The sequence below is a fragment of the Cherax quadricarinatus genome, chromosome 13, assembly GCF_038502225.1.
Source record: "Cherax quadricarinatus isolate ZL_2023a chromosome 13, ASM3850222v1, whole genome shotgun sequence".
In the NCBI taxonomy this organism is placed as follows: domain Eukaryota; kingdom Metazoa; phylum Arthropoda; class Malacostraca; order Decapoda; family Parastacidae; genus Cherax; species Cherax quadricarinatus.
The window spans coordinates 11649702-11670672 of record NC_091304.1 but is presented as its reverse complement, the minus strand read 5'-3'; the positions used below and the strand labels follow the sequence as shown (position 1 = coordinate 11670672).

General features: G+C 44.9%; 1 protein-coding gene and 1 long non-coding RNA gene across 5 annotated transcripts; one reads left to right on the top strand and one right to left on the bottom strand.

The window, feature by feature from the left end:
- Positions 1-19: 19 nt before the first annotated feature.
- On the bottom strand, positions 20-15727 carry LOC128688642 (uncharacterized). 4 transcript variants are annotated; one of them, XR_008407035.2, is made up of 4 exons: positions 15612-15727; positions 9877-10566; positions 8799-9009; positions 20-238 (listed from the first exon to the last, which is right to left on the bottom strand). It is a non-coding gene; the product is annotated as an uncharacterized lncRNA (long non-coding RNA). The 4 variants fall into 4 exon arrangements; XR_008407033.2 differs by lacking the exon at positions 15612-15727 and having other exon boundaries at positions 9877-10006; positions 10122-10927; XR_008407034.2 differs by lacking the exon at positions 15612-15727 and having other exon boundaries at positions 9877-10003; positions 10122-10927.
- A 27-nt stretch (positions 15728-15754) lies between these two features.
- LOC128688641 (uncharacterized) lies at positions 15755-17987 on the top strand. Its single transcript, XM_053776564.2, has 2 exons — positions 15755-15886; positions 17135-17987. The coding sequence occupies exons 1-2, from the start codon at positions 15854-15856 to the stop codon at positions 17753-17755; spliced, it is 654 nt and encodes a 217-aa protein (XP_053632539.2). The 5' UTR covers positions 15755-15853; the 3' UTR covers positions 17756-17987.
- Positions 17988-20971: the final 2984 nt, after the last annotated feature.

The following is a 20971-nucleotide window of genomic DNA, read 5'->3' as shown; positions in this document are numbered from 1 at the left end:
GTAGGATAATGAGAGACTCTTATAACATTATGGGTGACTCTTGTAGCATTATGGGTGAGTCACTTTACAATTGTTTACACGATTAAGCCAGCTGTGGTGGATCGCATCCTGGGGAGTCAAATGCTGGACAAGCAGCAGTAGTCTCAGCACTGGTGGCTTAACATCGCCGACGGGCTTCGTTAAGGTGTGTGTTGCTCCACATACTAACTATGACAAGATCAGTTTGCCTACAGACCTCCTGAGGGTATAAAAAAAAGAGGGAAATTAAAAGTGAATAAGGGAAAGAGCCAGCTGATGATAGCAACAATAAAAATCTGGGCAATGAAAGATTGAATACCAGATTGGAGGGAGGGAGTATGAAGGAAGTCGATACAACCAGATATTCGCGAGTGAAACTCACGGCAGATAGGTCTACTAAAAAAAATGAACGAAGTGAACCATGGAATAGAAAAGGGGAAAAAAGGGTAGTTGATGCACTTAGGCACCTATGGAGAATAAGAACTTTATCCATGGAGGAGAAAGGGAAGGCATCAGAGCATAATGGAATTAACACTGTTATTCGTGTGTGAAACTTGGGTTTTGAATGTTGCAGCGAGGAGGAGGCTGGTGGAGTTAGTGGAGATGTGGTGTTTATTCTGAATATTACGTAGAGACTTCGGAGTGTGGAAATTAGAAGGTAAAACTCAGAAGGCTGAAGGAGAGGTTATCGAGATGGTTTGAACATCTGGAAAGGATGTAGTAAAATAGGATGACTAGGCGAGCATATAAATCTGGAATGGAGGGAAGGAGAGGTGGGAGTCGTCTCCGGGAAGGGCTGAAATGAGGGGATAAAGGAGGTTTTGAGTGGTAAATGTTTGAACATCCAACAGATATGTGAGCATGTAAAATACGAGTGTATACAGACATGCGATTTTTATGAAGACTTTGGGAGTGTGAGCAAAATAACAGTTATGAAATAATTTAAGCGCTAAACCCATATGGGTCATTCAGCGCAAGACGTGGTGGAGGCTTGATCCTCCGTCTGCTGAGCTCGACACAGACGCCTTCCTATTCGTACTCACCCATTTGCAGATAAACACCAGCACAGAGTATTGTTACGATGTGTCTCAGCTTATGTCAGTGTGTGGGACACTGGGAACGTCTCCCTGCTGGCGTGAGACACACTGGATGTGTCTCAGCTTGTGTCAGTGTGCGGAACACTGGGAACGTCTCAGTGTTGGCGTGAGACACTGAAGAACAGACGGGAAGGCATCCAATTTATCTAAAGACGATAAGGTAAAAATTATTGAAGAATAGAGGAAATGACAGAAAAAAAGAGCATATAAACAGACGTAAACAGGTTTTAAAAAATCCCGGAAAAGTAAATGCTAGAAACTGGAAAAGAAATTAAAATTTCCGGTCATTCCTGGATCTTTGTTAGCTTGAGACTGATAATGGTCGAAGACAAGCCGAAACGTCCGTTAGCGTCCCTTTCCAATTTGTGGGTTAGTTGTGAATTGTTTCAGCCACGATTTTGTGACTTTTTTTTTTAATTTACACAGATTCCTGGTGACAGGCATATATCAACATACAATTATTCATGAAGGACAAGCTGGGAGGGACTCTGAATTCTGTGGCGAGTCCAAGTGTGTTGTGGTAAGTCCAGATGTGGTGATCCCAGGTGTGTTGTGGTGCGTTCAGGTGTGCTGTGGTGAGCCCAGGTGTGTTGTGGTGCGTTCAGGTGTGCTGTGGTGAGCCCAGGTGTGTTGTGGTGAGTCTTCATATGCTGTGGTTGATGCAGCTGTGTACTGTAGCTAGAGCAGGTATGCACTATAAGTGAAGGTGTCACAGAGTCAACATACAAATCACAACACTTATCACATCGAGGGCGTCACCGCTGCCACAAGGGGAGGGACTACTTGTGCCACCATTGAATCTACCAAAAAATATTAAAGATTAAAGGTGACTCAAATTTCTGTCCATGTTAAATAAAGAGTAATTAAATAACATTTACAAAACAAACAGCGAAGATGATAATAATAATAATAATAATAATAGTAATTATTATTATTATTATATCTTTATTTCTACAAGTACAAGGTATACAGGCCTAGCTGACATCAGTGACATACTACTATATAGAAAGCCCTTTGTTATGCAGTGTATTTCAGGAAAATTAGGTCAGTTTTGTCCCAGGATGCGACCCACACCAGTCGACTAACACCCAGGTTCCCATTTTACTGTTAGGTGAACATGGACAGCAGGTGTCTTATGGAAACACGTCCTAATGTTTTCCAGCCGTACCGGGGATCGACCCCCGAACCACAGTGTGTGAGCTGAGTGCGCTAGCGATCGAGCTACGAGGCTGACACGTTACCCTGAGCTTCACCTTAAGACAGCATTGTCGTCCCGGACAGTCTGTCTCTGTGTGAGTTAACACACTGCAGTCTATGTCATTTCTCACAATGCTCACACACAACCTTGCTTTCACCCTCACACTCACCCTCACCAGCGCACATTCACCCTATTTACGCTAAGACCACTCCCTCCCTGACTGTATTCTCTTCACATTCACCACTCCCACTCCCATCCGCCTTCATTGACCTCTTCGCTTTCGGGCCGAGAGGTTGTGCTGTGCAGTAGCTCCTTTTTTGCTGCCTGGATGGGGTAGAGTGCAGTCGTGCTTAGCACCCCTCTACTGTTTACCCAGACGAGCTACTCAGAAACAACATGGCTCTAGGTGTGTGCCGGAGAGTGAATATGGTGGGCATTGAGTTCATCAGTGGGGCATTAACGCCTACATCAGCCGAGGTGTTGTTGCCAAAAATTATATGAGAGACATACGGCATCGTTTCCAAGATGTTTGTATTAACGTGATGCCGGCAGTGAGGATCAGGTTGACGGATGTATCCAGACATTACACGTGGGTCAAGCTCCGAAGCGTGCCTTTTGAGGCTGACGAAGCGGATATTCGACGTGTCCTCGAAAAATATGGGACTGTTCATCTAACCCAACCTGGAAAGTGGGTGAAAGGGGCCTACGCAGGATTTCCAGAGGGCACCTTTAATCTTAAGATGATGGTGAGACATCCTATACCCTCATATGTATATCTTGAGGAGTTTAAATTATTATTATTATAATCAAAAAGAAGCGCTAAACCACAAGGGCTATACAGCTTGAGGAGTTTAAAACCCAGGTAATGGTGGCGTATGCCGGGCAGAAGCGTACGTGCCCTCTGTGTGGTGAATATGACCATATGGTGGCAGATTGTGACAAGCGGAATTAGGCTCTTGGACCGGCAAGTGGTGGGGCATCTGCGCACGAGAGAACGGTGTCTGAGGACGAACGAGGTCACGGAGGAAGGCATGGTCGTACGAGGAATGAAGAGGTGGTGGTTCCTCCTGTGGAAACGGGAGAGGACGTGGAGACCAAAGTATCACCCAGCCCATCCTCAGTACAGTTGTTGAGTGAGGAGGTGCAAGTGTGCGCCGAAGTGGAGGCTATAGAGGAGGAGTTGGCGACGGTGTTACAGGCTATGTTACAGCCTACCGATGAGGAGAGTCACAAGGAGCAGGAGCCTGGGCTCAGGGCAGAAGAAGGTGTGTGTGAGAGGAGGGAGGACCATGTGGCACCTGAAATGGACAGTGCGGTGGACATGGAAGGCCATGGAGGCGGATTCGACGTGGAGGTGGAAGTCCATTGCGAGGCCTCTCAGGACACAGACATGGAGGCGGAGGTAGTGACAAGGAAAAGGGCGGCAGCGTCAGATTCGGACGATGTCCTGATGCCGGCGCAAAGGGAAAAAGACATGGGGTTATGGGACCCAAAGTGACCCTAAGAGAGGGCCACAACAGCCGGGGGGGGAGGAGGGTTGGGAAGGAGAGTGGAGAGAGTGGCAAAGGTAATGCCCAGGGGAATGGTCGGAAAGGGAAGAGTGTTGAAAGGCGGAGGGCAGGGAAACCTTAAGCCGGCCTCAGGTGTGTAACTATAAATATAAATGGTTTGTGTGATGGCGTGAAACGTGAGTGCTTTAGAGTGTTTTTGAACAGATGTAAGGTAGATGTGGCTTTTGTGCAGGAACACAATTTTAAGCTTGGTCATGAATTAGTAGTGTCTGGTTATCAAGCTTTTGTGTTGCTGTCTGAGCGGTTGAAAGGGGGAGTGGGTGTGTTGATCAGGGAGGTGAGCCCATTTGTTTTGCACAGGAATGAGGGGGAAGGGAGGAGAGTATTGCGTGTGGAAGGATGGTGGATGGGAGAGAGAGTGGCGTTTGTGTGTGTATATGCCCCAGCTGAAAGTGATGCGAAAGTGATAACAGATTTCGTGCATGAGGAACTTGTGTACTTACTACGCACGTTACCGTCCATGGCGATTGTGGGGGGGATTGGAATTGTGTAGTTAAGAGGGAAGACGTGGAACCCAGGGAAGCGGGGTACTTTTCGTCAGTCTTAGGGGGCCTTTTCAGAGATCTCCAGTTAAGAGATGCATTTGGGGGAGGTATGTGGGAGGTGGTGCATACTTTTGTACGGAGGGGATATGCGGCTCGGTTAGACAGGATATATCTATCGCAGAGGGTTTTGGTCGAGTCTTTTAAAACAAATGAGATGGCGGTTTCTGATCACAGGGCGGTAATGGTGGAGGTGGAGTGGGAGGCTTTGGCTCATAGGCATGGGAGTTATTAGAAACTGAATACGATGGTTCTGGGGGATGGGGAGGGATTGGAAGGTTTTGCAGTATTATGGGAACAGATCTGTGCAGAGGGAAGGACTGTGGAGGATGTGGTAGGCTGGTGGAACAGTGTGGCAAAGGCAAGAATCCATCAATTTTATGTGAGGGAGGGCAAACGAATTAATCAATTGCTGTATGGCTTGCCAAATTATTTTGAATCTAGATTATGGGAATGTTGTGCAGGGGGGGGTTGTTGTCGGGGGTTTACCTAGTGTAGGAAATATAAATGTTGAAGGACAGGATAAGGGATTTGCAAGAAGAGTGATTTGCAGCAGTGCGGGTACAGGCGGGGTTGGAAGAGGTACTCTGGGGAGACAAGCCATCGGTGTGCTGCGAGGCCAGAAGTTGCGACGGCAAATGACTGCAATACCGGAATTGTAAGTCATTTCTTCAGTGGGGGGATTTCGAGCGGGTCAGGTATTGCGAGACACAAAGGGGGTGAGTGCGTATGTGGATAGATGGTATGAGGGGTACTTGGAAAGTCATGGGGTGGATGGGAAGGTTCTTGGGCAGGTGTGTGGGTATGTGCCGTGCAAACTGGGGAGGAGTGATCGGGAGGCACTGGGGGGGATGGTCATTGAAGAGGAAGAAATATGGAGAGCACTTATGGACATGAGTAAGGGAAAGGCACCTGGGATAGATGGTTTACCTTGTGAATTTTATGTGCAACACTGGGGGCTGCTAAGTGGATTCCTAGTTAGGTTACTGAATGCAATGAAAGACGGAGGTAAGATGGGAGAAACGCAGGCAACGGTGGTGGTGGTGTTGGTTCCAAAGGGAAAAAAGCAGAGTATCTTTGGGGATTACCGAGCCATTTCATTGCTATGTGCTGATTATTAGTTGTTTGCGAAAATCCTGTGGAATAGGCTTAGATGTGTTGTGGGGAGGGTGGTGCCTGAGTCTCAATTTGGGTTGCGGTGTAGGTCAATGGTCGAGGGTCATGGGATCATCAAGGGGTTCGTGGAGGGCATGGAGGGAGAAAGGGGGGGGTTGTTGGCATTGGATTGGCAAGGGGTGTATGACAGGGTGGAAAGGGGACCTTTGTGGAATATTCTCATCAGACAGGGTTTTGGGGAAGAAATTGTGTGGTGGGTGGATACATTGTACTCGGGAGCGAAAGCGCGGGTGCAAGTCAATGGGTGTGTGGGGGGAGGCAGTCAACATGGGGCGGGGGTCTTCGGCAGGGCTGTCCAATATCCCAACTATTGTTTGTATGTGTTCAGGATCCCTTTTATAGGATGGTGGAGGACCGTCTAAGAAATGGGGGAAGGGATGGTGTGCAGAAGCCTTGGCCTGGGTTGGTAGGTTACGTGGATGATACAACTAAGTCTCCCTGATGATGGCTGGCAGGATAACAGAAGCTGTTTGGGCCGCCACAGCCCCACGCACCAGCTCTATACAGTGTTGATCCACCTCCTTGCCTGCTGTGCCATATTGAGAAAATTTCAGCTTGCTTCAACGGCCAGCAGAGGGCAGTGCAGAGGTCGAGCGACAAATGTGTTTTTCATTAGCCATGTAGGAATTTCACTTCTTGTCTCTTGTGAGGGAAAAGTTCAACAGATAGGAGTAGTGAGCGAATATGTGGTGACGATAGTTTGATTGCCAGACTACTTGTTAAGGTAGGGTCAGTGTCTAGCTCCCGCTACACCCCCCCCCCCTTTTTCCACCCGGAAAGGTGATGTGTGGGACTCTGACCAAATGGATATTCACTTGACTCACAGGTCCCAACACAACTGTAAGTAAAAGCCTCTGCTCCTATTTTAATGGATATATTGGTTAAAAGCTTCACTTTTCACCCACTCTGAGACTTAGTTCATACTGTCTTGAATTTCATGTTTAACATCTTGCTTTTAAATCTTCACCATTCTTTTAATTGCCCTTCACCTATCATGGAAAGTGTTTTATTGAGCAGTGGTTAACTTTTGTCTCTTTCTAGCTTGAAATGTCAGCTTGGGTCCTCTGGTAACTACAGAGACAGTGCTGAAGGAGACGAACCTCACTTTGGTTCTGGGACGTCATCCTTGATCTACGTACCTGAGTGTAGCCAACCCCAGGCAACTACCCCTCATCTTTGCAGTGGTGAAAGACCTGAGTTCCTATCATCTTGACGGATCATTCAAGGCTAGACATTGTGACCGAATAGTCGGTGGGTTGTCACTTACCAACTGTGAACCCCCTTCCCCCCCTCATCAACAACGGCTGCAGTTTCTACATTGCGGTGTTGCTGTATAGCCCTTGTGGCTTAGCGCTTCTTTTTGATTATAATAATAATAATACATTGCGGTGTCAACAACGTCGACATAATTTTCTTCCATTTTATACAAATTAGCGTTGAATTCAAATATTTTTATATTTCATTTTTCATTGCTCTTTAAAGTAGGATAAAAGTTTATATTTAAATGTTTTATATTTTCAGTTCTAACAAAGTGTTTATATTTGCATGTTATTCTTTTTTCTGTTCATTAATTTTCCTAAAGAGGAGCCAGCTTTGGTCATACCTACTTAAGATCTTACAGGGCTGAGGAAACCTTCATATCTGTTGTCTCAGAGGAGAGTGAAGGTCAGGAGAGATACTCGTCTTTTGTTTGGATTCTTTATTTGTTACGAACAATATACGTATTATTCAATGTACATTAATAATTTTGTGTATATATTAATTTCATGAATTGGTTCTGAATGTGACCTTTACAAATGATTTACAAAGGTTGCTTAAGTTGAGATTTGTTGATTTACAAGTGAAGGTGGTGGGTCGAGAAGAGAGGTTACTTGATAAGTAGCATGGGAGGGTGAATGAAGGGGGGGGGGCAGACGCAACAGATTGGAAGCAGAGGGTTGGTGGCTCATATCAGTGGGCGGTGGGTTCAGATCACTGGCTTTTGGAGGCAGTCGATAGGGTAAGGGTAGTCGGGGTCAGTGTACAAGACGAAGCTTTGTGTAACTCTGTACTAATGAGGATTCACCTGCTTGAAGACGGTGGAAGTGCTGCGGCTGAAAACAAGAGCACTTGGAGAGGCTGTCGACTTCGATACATGCCCCTGATGTCATACAGTTAGAAATGGCGTGGCCATGGTGGTGTTTCCACATAGTGTGTTACACGGGGCTCCTACCACACACTGACCCAGAGCCAGTTCAAAATTAGACCCAGGATCACAGTTGAAATGCAGTGCCTCATCGACCGGTCCAACTGCAATACATATATAGTATTTGCTGCAGTCGGTGGGATCTGGCGCCTCGATCACCCCAGGATGGCAGTATGGAAGACACACACACACACACACACACACACACACACACACACATGGGGGGAGGGTTGCAGGGACGTAGAGAGCCAAGATGCTGGAGACGGTACTGGAAAACTTCCTGCACAGACATAATAGGAACACAACAAGAGAGAGAGAGACGATGTACCAGCAAGATTGAACTTCGAATTCGCCATGAGCAGTTCAGACAGAGGGTATCCATACATGAACGGCCCCTAGGCGCCAGTGGCCACGTGGTCTTGTGTTTCTAATACATAGTTGAGTTAACAACGAAGAGGGAAGCAGTACGTGAAGGATGGGAGAAGTCAAACTTCCAAAGAGGGGACTACACAAACATGAGGCAATTCCTACATGAGGTGCAATGAGCAAGTGAACTAGAGGGAAGGAAAGTACGCGAAATGATGGAACACGTGACCACAGAGTGCAGGGAGGCAGCGGAGAAGTTCGTACCAAGGGGCAACAGAAACAACGGGAAGACCAGATTGAGTCTATGGTTTACCAGGAGGTGTGGAGAGTCCATTCCAAGTGTGCTAGAGTTTAGAAAAAGTATAGGTGTGACATGCTACGAGTATGTTACACTTCATACGGCGTATATCACACTTCTATTAGGCTGTCTCCCAGCCAGAGGTGGTGGTCAGTCCCTTATTGTAAAGCAGAAGCTTGAGGCCAGAGACAAATACAAATTAAACTTGGAATATCTTGTAGCCTGAAAACTGTTGCTGAGTATAAGGCAGTCTGTGGCAAAACTTGGTTACGCTAAGTCTCATGGGGACCGAATTAAAGAAACACAAGCATAAACGTTGATAAATATAAGATTACATAGATTCTTACTGATAAGGACATAAACAGGAAGAGCTTGCTCATGAGGGACAGTCTGAATGTTGTGAGTCCCCGAGTACTGCGGTGAGTCCACTAGTGTTGTGGTAGATCCTGGCAGCTGTTGTAACAATGTACTGTGGCTAGAGCAGTTATATACTATGGCTTCTGGAGTCATGATGTAGAAACATATGCCACAACACTTATCACTGTGTGAGCATCACAGCTGAAATAACAAGGGGAGGTACCAGTTATCTTGTTCCTGAATATATAAAAAAGTCAGAGACGAATTTCTAGTGACTATGATAGTTGTAATAACAATGACTCGCTTCTGCACAACACTACTTAGTTTCTCTTATAAATTTGCCTATGTTTATTAATGTTGATTTGATAAAAAAATTAACTCGGTCCCCATGAAAATCAGTAAAATCAAACTTCGTCAATGGCTTTATTATTCCCAGGAACAACTTGAGACTATAGGGCACTCCAAAAGTTTCATTTATAGACGGCGCCTCACAGAGGAAACGAGGATAACATTGTTATCGTTGTACTTTGATGAACAGCACATATTTAAGCTCTTTTTATACAAATTTAAAACACACACACACACACACACACATCGCATACTGTGTTTCGGGGGCAGGACTCGACCCCTGCAACCTCAACTAGGTGAGTACACACACACACACACACACATATCTCGAATTTAACCTCATCCTGACGAGGAGCAGACAGGACGGCATCAAATTTATCTGTTGAATGCAAATCGAAATAATGAAGACTAAAAAAACTATCGGAAACGTGCATAAGGCTTTTAAAAATCAAAGAAATGCAAATTCATGAGACTAAAAATGAAAACTAAATTTGCTGTCCTTCCTGGACGATTATCAATCATTTTGTGAGTGATAATGGTCCAGCAGAGACCGAAACGTCGGCCAATCTTCGTTCCTAATTTGTGGTTTGGTTGCGAATTTTTTCATCATGTTTTTTTCATGTTGTAAACTAGCAGATGAAATCGACACTGCCCGAGCATATACATGTATCTCATCTCATAAGTCATAAAGGTAAAAAGTCTTTCAAAACATTTCCTTACCTTAGTAGTTCTGATGGTGTGTATAGTCGTCTCCTCAAATTCCACCTTGTCAGGAGGTTGATGTGGGGGACTCACTTCCCCGTACCCATGTTATCCAATTTTATGAAGCTGTATAGCCTACAACCTGCTGCTGGGTGTAAGAAAGCTTAAGACAGTAGTTGCACTGGCTTTTATGAGGTCTGGATTTATAGAAACACAAGCAAAGAAATGCTAGCATATATATTTCAGATTATATAGAATCTTACCGAAAGGAATGTTGTGGTGAGTCCAGGAGTGCTGTGGTGAGTCCAGGAGTGCTGTGGTGAGTCCAGGAGTGCTGTGGTGAGTCCAGGTGTGCTGTGGTGAGTCCAGGTGTGCTGTGGTGAGTCCAGGTGTGCTGTGGTGAGTCCAGGTGTGCTGTGGTGAGTCCAGGTGTGCTGTGGTGAGTCCAGGTGTGCTGTGGTGAGTCCAGGTGTGCTGTGGTGAGTCCAGGTGTGCTGTGGCTCATGCAGATGTACACTGTGGCAAGTGCAGGTATACTCGCTGGTTCCTGGCGTTTTGAAGTCGACATGTATACCACAACACTTAACACTTCGTGGGCGTCACACAGTAACACTAGAAGGAGGGCCCTGTTACTAGTGTAACCGTCAGCAACACACTCCTGACAATGTGAGTCCATGGGAAATCACTCCAGAGAAATTCTCGCAAGAACTGCCAACGTAAAAAAAATTTTCAGGACAGTATTCGCATTTATATCTTATCTTACGAGACAAGAAGTATGTCCAGTAAGAGCCGGTACATTCTGCAGCATTTGTTAGCGTGTAAGAGGCTTTTCACAACGTGAAAATACACGGAAAGCAAGAGTATATAGAGAAAGCAAGAGGTTTGTCAAGTGGTGAGTGCGCAAGAGAGAGACAGTGAGAGACTGCGAGGCTTTGACAGCAAATTTTCTTGAGAATAGCAAACTTCTAGAGATGTTAATAGATCGAATATGTCTTTGTAGATGAATGGTTCAGAGAACCGACATGTTGATAAATTAGACACATGTGCAACTCTTGGGTATCTTTATTGAGGAAACGTTTCGCCACACAGTGGCTTCATCAGTCCATACAATGGAGAATCTTGAAGAACAGGAGGAGAATGAGGTAATCAGTCCCTCAACCTTGAGTCGATGTGGTCAGTCCATCAATCTTGAATAGAATGATTGATGACTGAATAGAATGATTGATGGACTGACCACATCGACTCAAGGTTGAGGGACTGATTACCTCATTCTCCTCCTGTTCTTCAAGATTCTCCATTGTATGGACTGATTAAGCCACTGTGTGGCGAAACGTTTCCTCAATAAAGATACCCAAGAGTTGCACATGTGTCTAATTTATCAACATCGAATATGTCTGGAGAACAGGTGGACCTGACAGTTAAAAATGTAAGAGGGAAGATGTTAGATGGAGAGATGGAGGTAGTGGTAAGACAGAGAGGTGGAGGTAGTGGTAAGATAGAGAGATGGAGGTAGTGGTAAGATAGATGGAGGTACTAGTAAGATAGATGGAGGTACTAGTAAGATAGATGGAGGTACTAGTAAGATAGATGGAGGTACTAGTAAGATAGATGGAGGTACTAGTAAGATAGAGAGGTGGAGGTACTAGTAAGATAAAGAGGATGTTTAAACTAGCTGTTGACTGTTGATGATTAAGGGAAATTTCGTGTAGGTGATTTCATGTCAGGGGAAAGTGAGATCTGAGACAGTGTGAGAGTGAGGACGAACATGAGGTGGATACGAGAAAGTGTATGAGGCAGAGGGGTTGAATGAAAGTGTATGAGGCAGTGGATCGAATGACAGCGTGTGAGACAGTGGGTTGAATGAAAGGGGGTAAAGCATCCGGACCTAGCTATTGTGTACCATTTTCCCCACCCTCCCCCACGTCTACCCTCCCCCACACATAAATACGCGCACACACGCGCGCGCACACCCACATATAAATAAAACTGAGAGACTAGTACGCTGCTCTGACAAACAATAAAATGTCCTTGAAATATACGTATGATAAAATTTTAAAGAAATGTTTATAACTTAGGTCAGGACTGGAATATGCAGCTGTTGTGTGGTGCTCCACACCTGGTTCTCCACACTTGGTGCTCCACACCTGGTGCTCCACACCTGGTGCTCCACACCTGATGCTTCACACTTGGTGCTCCACACCTGGTGCTCCACACCTGGTGCTTCACACCTGGTGCTCCACACCTGGTGCTCCACACCTGGTGCTCCACACCTGGTGCTTCACACTTGGTGCTCCACACCTGGTGCTCCACACCTGGTGCTCCACACCTGGTGCTCCACACTTGGTGCTCCACACTTGGTGCTCCACACCTGGTGCTCCACACCTGGTGCTTCACACTTGGTGCTCCACACATGGTGCTCCACACCTGGTGCTCCACACCTGGTGCTCCACACTTGGTGCTCCACACCTGGTGCTCCACACTTGGTGCTCCACACCTGGTGCTCCACACCTGGTGCTCCACACTTGGTGCTCCACACTTGGTGCTCCACACCTGGTGCTCCACACCTGGTGCTCCACACCTGGTGCTCCACACTTGGTGCTCCACACCTGGTGCTCCACACTTGGTGCTCCACACCTGGTGCTCCACACCTGGTGCTCCACACCTGGTGCTCCACACCTGGTGCTCCACACTTGGTGCTCCACACTTGGTGCTCCACACCTGGTGCTCCACACCTGGTGCTCCACACCTGGTGCTCCACACCTGGTGCTCCACACTTGGTGCTCCACACTTGGTGCTCCACACTTGGTGCTCCACACTTGGTGCTCCACACCTGGTGCTCCACACTTGGTGCTCCACACCTGGTGCTCCACACCTGGTGCTCCACACTTGGTGCTCCACACCTGGTGCTCCACACCTGGGAGAATGCACATGGATAAATTAGAAAATATCCAGAGAAGAGCTACAAGATAGCTGCCAGAGATAAACATTATGAACTCTGGTGAAAGACTGAAAACATTTAAGACCTTCATGTTGACTGTTAAGGGGAAGAGATGAGACATGATAAACAGATAAGGTCTTGAAAGGACTTGAACTGATAACGAAGTTTTCTAAGTTCCTGAGATAGGGATAACAAGACCACAGTTGAAAAATTGAGGAAAAAAGTGGTGTGGAAAGGTTGCTAGAAAATTCTTCTTCAATAGAGTGACTGACTAGTGGACTGCATTAAACGAGGAATTAATAGGCGCGACAGCAATTGAAAATTATAAGAATTATATATGATGAACAGAGTATTGAAGACGGAGACACCGACTAATTGCCTGTCTGCAGTCTGTAGCTACAAACAGGCAATTATAAACAGGAAATCACACACGAGTCTTGTTCACAGATAATGAGATCAGTCCTGTCACTTGTCTCTGTGAACACCATCATCTCTGAGTTACTGACACTCGACCTCCGATTATGACTTTCTGCGTATGATTGTTTATGTTTTGCGTGTAAATTAATTATCCTGGTATTTTTATGTGGTATCTGAGTGGCAAGATCTTCAGGGTATCAGGGAGGGTAACAAGTCAGGGTATCAGGGAGGGTAACATGTCAGGGTGTCAGGGAGGATAACATGACAGGGTACCAGGGAGAATAACACGTCAGGGTACCAGGGAGGGTAACACGTCAGGGTATCAGGGAGAGTAACACGCCAGGGCATCAGGGAGGGTAACACGTCAGGGTATCAGGGAGAGTAACACGTCAGGGTATCAGGGAGAGTAACACGTCAGGGTATCAGGGAGAGTAACACGTCAGGGTATCAGGGAGAGTAACACGTCAGAGCATCAGGGAGAGTAACACGTCAGGGCATCAGGGAGAGTAACACGTCAGGGCATCAGGGAGGGTAACACCTCAGAGTGTAAAATAATATAATCACAAACTATGAAATAAGACAGGTGTTGACAGGTGTCAAACTCTGGTTGGTTCCCACGCCACTCATAAACAATACACTGTACACACGAGACGATTAAGCAACACTGGCTGGTAGTGTTGCTTCATAAAAATTCCTCCAAGAGTCCCATTTCCTTTTAGATTGACATTGAAAATTAATTAAAAAAAAAATTTTTTTACATTTATCAGTGGCGTAATAATTTTAACTTATGGTGTACAGACTGTAAGTAATTTACACACACACACACACACACACACACACACACATATATATATATATATATATATATATATATATATATATATATATATATATATATATATATATATATATATATATGTTATATATATATATATATATATATATATATATATATATATATATATATATATATATATATATATATATATATATATATATATATATATATCACAACTAAGAATTTATATTAAAATATTTTCTACTACTGTAGACTGATGTGTATGTTGTTGATGTAGCCAGTCAGTGCAGGAAGTCGAGTAAACAAAGCAAGGTTGTGGCTTATTGTAAATGACACTGTTCAACAGTCTGTCAGCGTTACAAGGCATGATTAGTATTTTTGATAAGACCTGGAGACTGTTACCTGGAGTATACCTGGAGGGTGTTTCGGGGGGGTCGTCGCCCCCGCGACCCAGTCCATGACCGGCAGAGAACTATAAAGATAATCGTAGAGGAATCGAAATTCCCGTTTTACAGGACCCTTCATAGGTTTGCAGTTAAGATGGCAAATTTATTGGTTTCCCTGTAATATCTTGAGAATCCTTCTTCTGATCGCCTTGAAACTCTCCTCTCCAGTGTATCTTAGAGAAATATGTCAATCTGCCAATTTTACTGAAGAAATTGGGATGTTGATGTCTGAGCTGTAACTTGTGAATTCCTTTTCTGATCGACATCAAATTGTCAACGTTGACGTATTATACACAGCAGAGAGTTCCAGATGTTAATTGGACTGTGTAGGGGCCAGTTCATCGAGACTCACGAATTCGTAATGACACGATTGCAAACAAACCATCCCTCAGGCGGGAGATTCATCTGTAAAAACTTACACTTATGGTCACAGTGGTGGCGTATGCTAACCTTCCTATGGTGTATAAATATACCTAGTTGGATGAATCTTATTATAGCCAGTTGGCCCAGTGGCTAACACGTCGGTCTGGAGTTTTATGACTCTCCGACCGCGGGTTCTTTACCCACCCGTTGTATGGCCAGTTTATCAAATTTGATTTTTAATGGGTATGATGCGAATGGCTTCCAGCTGTGTCATATCTGCTATTTTAATAATAAAGAAAAGTCTTACAAAAGTGCAAAGAATTACTAGCAATATAACTATGAAAATTTATACTGCAAAAGGAAAACAAAAGCTACCACTGTCATAACTCATTATCGATGTCCTTTGTTACGGCCCCCTGCCAAACTAGCGGTTAAATAGTTAACCTGCTGGCCGGCAGTCCCCACAATGGGTTTGATGACGTACCCAGTGGTACTGCCGGCCGGCAGGTTAACTATTTAACCGCTAGTTTGGCAGGGGGCCGTAACATCCTTCATATGTATCTACAGGAGATACTGAGTTGTTGGCGCGTGTCTCTAAGATAATAGTTAGTGGTTAAGACGCTTTCACTTGCTGGGAAGATAACAGGCAAGACGTCTGTAAATGTTATCAAATTGATGGATAAGATGCAGGCATGTGTTACTAAGATGATGGATAAGATGCAGGCACGTGTCACTAAGATGATGGATAAACACTGACAAGTGTCACTAAGATTATGGATAAAATACTGACACGTAGTAAGCAGTAACACAGGTGAGTGAGGACACGGAGGTGCTGACAATGTCGTCTCTGGTGTGTGTAACGTTGTGGTTTGTGTGGAAGTTGTCGTCGCCACGACGACTCCAACACTGATAACTTCCCTTGGGTGAGGACAAGGATGTAAACACAACAATCTCACTATAACTTACATCACAGCACAGCTCAGCTACACCTCAACACATCACAGCTGCACCAGTGTCACCAGCGTTCACACCATGGAAAAACTACGAATGATGTTAGTGCTGTTGGTGAGAGATTAACTTTTCTTATTGTTTGCTGTGTGTGTGTGTGTGTGTGTGTGTGTGTGTGTGTGTGTGTGTGTGTGTGTGTGTGTGTGTGTGTGTGTGTGTGTGTGTGTGTGTGTGTGTAAAACTACCTGTGTGTACCCACAGTAGCAGAACAATACTTGTGGTATCCCATTTTTATTAAATATTGTCAGGATTTATTATTAGTATTTCTAATTTTCAAAGGTTATTTCGGTACTAAGACCATTCCATCATTACTCAGCGACTGACTCTACGCGAAGAAAAATTCCATAGTATTCATTTGGCTCCATTTTTTCTTAGTGTCAACTGTGGCCTCTTGTTATCTCTGCAGCAGCTGCTGAGGAATCTCCTTTATCTATTCTTTCTTGTACACTGTGCATCTGTTTATCACGTCTCCTCTTCTTCCTCCTCTCAGCCAACCTGGACACTTTCACTGTTTTCAGCCTTTCGTTATAAATATTATTTTAACTCGGGTAGCCATTTTGCAGCTCTTTTTCTGAACTTTTCTAACTTGTGTTGTTTTTACGTGTGTCACCAAACAACTGCTGCTCATCCCATTCATGGCTAAATGTGTGTTGTAAACAGACATTTTTTTAGCATTTCTCCCTGTATTTGGAGGATGTTTTATAAGTCGTCAGTGTTGTAGACTACTTGAGGTTTACTGTATACATAGTTATGTATGATTACTCACAGTTGTTGTACTCTGTTCACTCCTTGTTGTGGTTGTGCTCTGTCCACTCACTGTTATGGTTGTGCTCTGTTCACTCATTGTTGTGGCTGTGCTCTGTTCACCCACTGTTGTGGTTGTACTCTGTCTCAACCTTCATGCATCTAGTTCACTTAATGTGAACACTTGTCAAGTTTAGCTGTCGTGCTGCCACGTGTTTTTCATTAGTGAGTTTCTGTATTAGTTCGTCTTTCTTCTCCCTCTTCTTCATCTTTTCTCAAGGGGGGCTCCTTGAATCTGGTGAGGGGCTCTTGATCCAAGGAATTAAACCTGACTTCCCCTTTCTTGGATCAAAAGTAACTGCTTCTCATTCTCCCCAGGCGCTGTGGAACACCTACGGGTTTATAATTCGCCCCTTAAATGCATTAAGGAAAAATTCTCCTCGCTTCTTCTAACTGCCTATTTTTCTCTCACTTTCGTCCTTTTCTATCTTTCTATCCTTCCCACTTTCTCTCTATCTGCTTTGATTACTACACAGTGACATTCTCCTCTGCTTCACACAGGTGTTGAGCGCCGCTGGGATTGTCTGTCAAGACACTTGTACACCAGACTGTACTGGAAAACACGAACGTGGCGTGGTGACCGACCCCTTGAACTGCACCAACTACTGCTTGTTTTTCAATGACGGCACCGCGGCGGACCAGTCTCTACCCTGCGACGCAGGCGAGCACTTCGATGCTCAAACAAGCGCCTGTGCTTCGCCAGCTGATTGTACACCCACATGCAAGCCACCAGTTTACCACATCACCTGCAACGGCTCCCTCAGCTTGATTAGCGACGCATTCGACTGTAGCGTCTATTATATTTGTTTGGCTAATGATGTGCAAGGACCCCTCGTCTGTGACCCTGACAGACCTTATTTTAATGGGGAGGCATGCGTCAGCGACAAAGAGGTTTGCTGCACAGTCTCGTGCACTCCCTACTGCCCAGGTGGGATCGTGCAGGTCCCCGACCCTACGGACTGCCACAGGTACTACATCTGTACAAATGCTGGACCGGTCAACCCTGATTATCACTTCCAGTGCGATGTTGGACAAGTCTTTGATTACCAGATTGGTCAGTGTGTAACAGGCGTTTCTTGTATCACCTTGTGTGACGTCGGTACAGCACAGAGTGCACGCTAACTCAAGTCCCTGATGTAACTCGTACCACTAGGCCTGGTCTGAGACTGAGCCGCGGGGGCGTTGACCCCCGAAACCCTCTCCAGGTAAACTGTAGATGCGCCACACGCCGTAGTGGCTACAACACTAGATAACATACACACCCACACGCACACGAACACGCACCCAGACACATACCACAAACTTTGTCCACTGACAACATTGTACATGTTAAATGAATGTGTAAACTGTTAGTGTAATAAAGGTCCACAAGACAACTTAAGTGGTTTGTTTTACCAGACAGAGTCTTTGGAAGTTCACAGATAAGCAGCGATCATAGAGCGCGTGAGGAATGAGGTGTAATCAGATTTGATCCGAGGAAGGGGAAGGTAACTCCAATTCCTTGGATGAAGAGCCATTCAACGCCATAAAGACACGCTCATTAAAAGAAGAGGAAAGAGCTCACAGCTCACCTAAGAAGCTCTACGACGCCGACTTGAGCCGAGTCCTGACGCTCCAATATATTTTAGTGCTTCCTCTGAGCTAAAAAATCAGTAAGTGAACCACTGTATGACCCAAGCGCCATACCCGCATGGGTCATACAGTGAGCATCACTCACAGAGGAGAATAATCACCTTACAGCACACGGCTGTGTTGGTACAACACTACACTCTGTAGAACTTCATCAATTCACGTTAAGCTCTGTATAGAGCTTTATCTTCAAGGAAGAGCTTTATAAACAGCAAAAGTTAGTCCCAATATAAGTACGTATTGTCTTCATTGATGAATATTGAATAACAGGTTGATATAGCAGGGAAGCGGTCGTTACAAGCGAATGTTGTATAACACATTGATGCAGCAGGGAAGTGGTCGTTACAAGCGAATGTTGTATAACACATTGATCCAGCAGGGAAGTGGTCGTTACAAGCGAATGTTGTATAACACATTGATCCAGCAGGGAAGTGGTCGTTACAAGCGAATGTTGTATAACACATTGATGCAGCAGGGAAGTGGTTGTTACAAGCGAATGTTGTATAACACACTGATGCAGCAGGGAAGTGGTCGTTACAAGCGAATGTTGTATAACACATTGATGCAGCAGGGAAGTGGTCGTTACAAGCGAATGTTGTATAGCACATTGATGCAGCAGGGAAGTGGTCGTTACAAGCGAATGTTGTATAACACATTGATGCAGCAGGGAAGTGGTCGTTACAAGCGAATGTTATATAACACATTGATGCAGCAGGGAAGTGGTCGTTACAAGCGAATGTTGTATAACACATTGATGCAGCAGGGAAGTGGTCGTTACAAGCGAATGTTATATAACACATTGATGCAGCAGGGAAGTGGTCGTTACAAGCGAATGTTGTATAACACATTGATGCAGCAAGGAAGTGGTCGTTACAAGCGAATGTTGTATAACACATTGATGCAGCAAGGAAGTGGTCGTTACAAGCGAATGTTGTATAACACATTGATGCAGCAAGGAAGTGGTCGTTACAAGCGAATGTTGTATAACACATTGATGCAGCAAGGAAGTGGTCGTTACAAGCGAATGTTGTATAACACATTGATGCAGCAAGGAAGTGGTCGTTACAAGCGAATGTTGTATAGCACATTGATGCAGCAAGGAAGTGGTCGTTACAAGCGAATGTTGTATAACACATTGATGCAGCAAGGAAGTGGTCGTTACAAGCGAATGTTGTATAGCACATTGATGCAGCAAGGAAGTGGTCGTTACAAGCGAATGTTGTATAACACATTGATGCAGCAAGGAAGTGGTCGTTACAAGCGAATGTTGTATAACACATTGATGCAGCAAGGAAGTGGTCGTTACAAGCGAATGTTGTATAACACATTGATGCAGCAAGGAAGTGGTCGTTACAAGCGAATGTTGTATAGCACATTGATGCAGCAAGGAAGTGGTCGTTACAAGCGAATGTTGTATAGCACATTGATGCAGCAAGGAAGTGGTCGTTACAAGCGAATGTTGTATAGCACATTGATGCAGCAGGGAATGTTCCTTCATCCTCACTAATTACCTCACTGGTGAACAATTTCAAATGTACAGGACTGGAATTACTTTTAATTGATGGAGTAATTACTTTGGACGGAGACTTAAGGTGTATTGTGCACAGACTGGTCTTGTGAGTGGTAGTGTATTGTGCACTGTCTGGTATTCCAGTAAGTGGCAACGCATTGTGCACAGCCTGGTTCTCCTGTGATTGGTAGTGTATTGTGCACACTCTGGGGAACAACGCCCCCGAGGTCCGGTCCATGACCAGACCTCGCAGTGGATCAGGGCCTGATCAACCAGGTTGTTTCTACCGACCACACGCAATCCAACGTACGAACCACAGCCCAGCTGGTCAGCTGCTATCTTTAAGTGTCTGTTCATCACTCTCTTGAAGCAGCCAGGGGTCTATTGGTAATCACTTTTATGTACGCTGAGAAGCAATTGAATAGTCTTGGACCCCTGACACTTGCTGTGTTGTCTCTTAGAGTACTCATGATAGCCCTGCTTTTTGTTGCAGGATGTTGCACCGCCTGCCGGGTCTTTTGCTTTCGGAGGGAGTGATTAATGTGTACACATTTGGGACTAGTCCTTCTTGAATTTTCCAGGTGTAAATTATGTGTCTTTCTCGCTTGCATTCCAAAGAGTACAGGTCGAGGAACTTCAAACTGTCCGAGTAATTGAGGTACTTGTCTGTTCGTACACATGCAGTGAAAGTTCTTTGTATCTTCTCCAGATCTGCAATTTTGCCTGCCTTGGAAAAGGTCGTTAGTATGTAACAGTATTCCAGCATAAAGAGAACAAGTGATTGAGAAAGGATCATCATTGGCTTGGCATCTCTTACTCCAAAGGTTCTCATTATCCATCCTATCATTTTCCTAGCAGATGATATAATGACATTGTTGTGATCTTTGAAAGTGAGATCCTCTTACATTATCACTCCCAAGTTCTTCACATTAACTTCCCGCTCTATCGTGTGGTCAGAATTTGTTTAATACTCCGAACTAGGTTTTATTTCCTCAAGTTTTCCATAACGGAATAAATGAAATTGATCCTCATTGAATATCATATGTTTTCTGTGTCTCACTTGGATGCTTGTAGTGTCCTCGATGGATGAATGAGAGAATCATGCAAATTGTAGTATCGTCAGCAAAGGAAAGACATCCTCATTCTAACACCATCGTTCAGGCTAACACCACCCCCCTCACAGTCATATTTTCAAACCC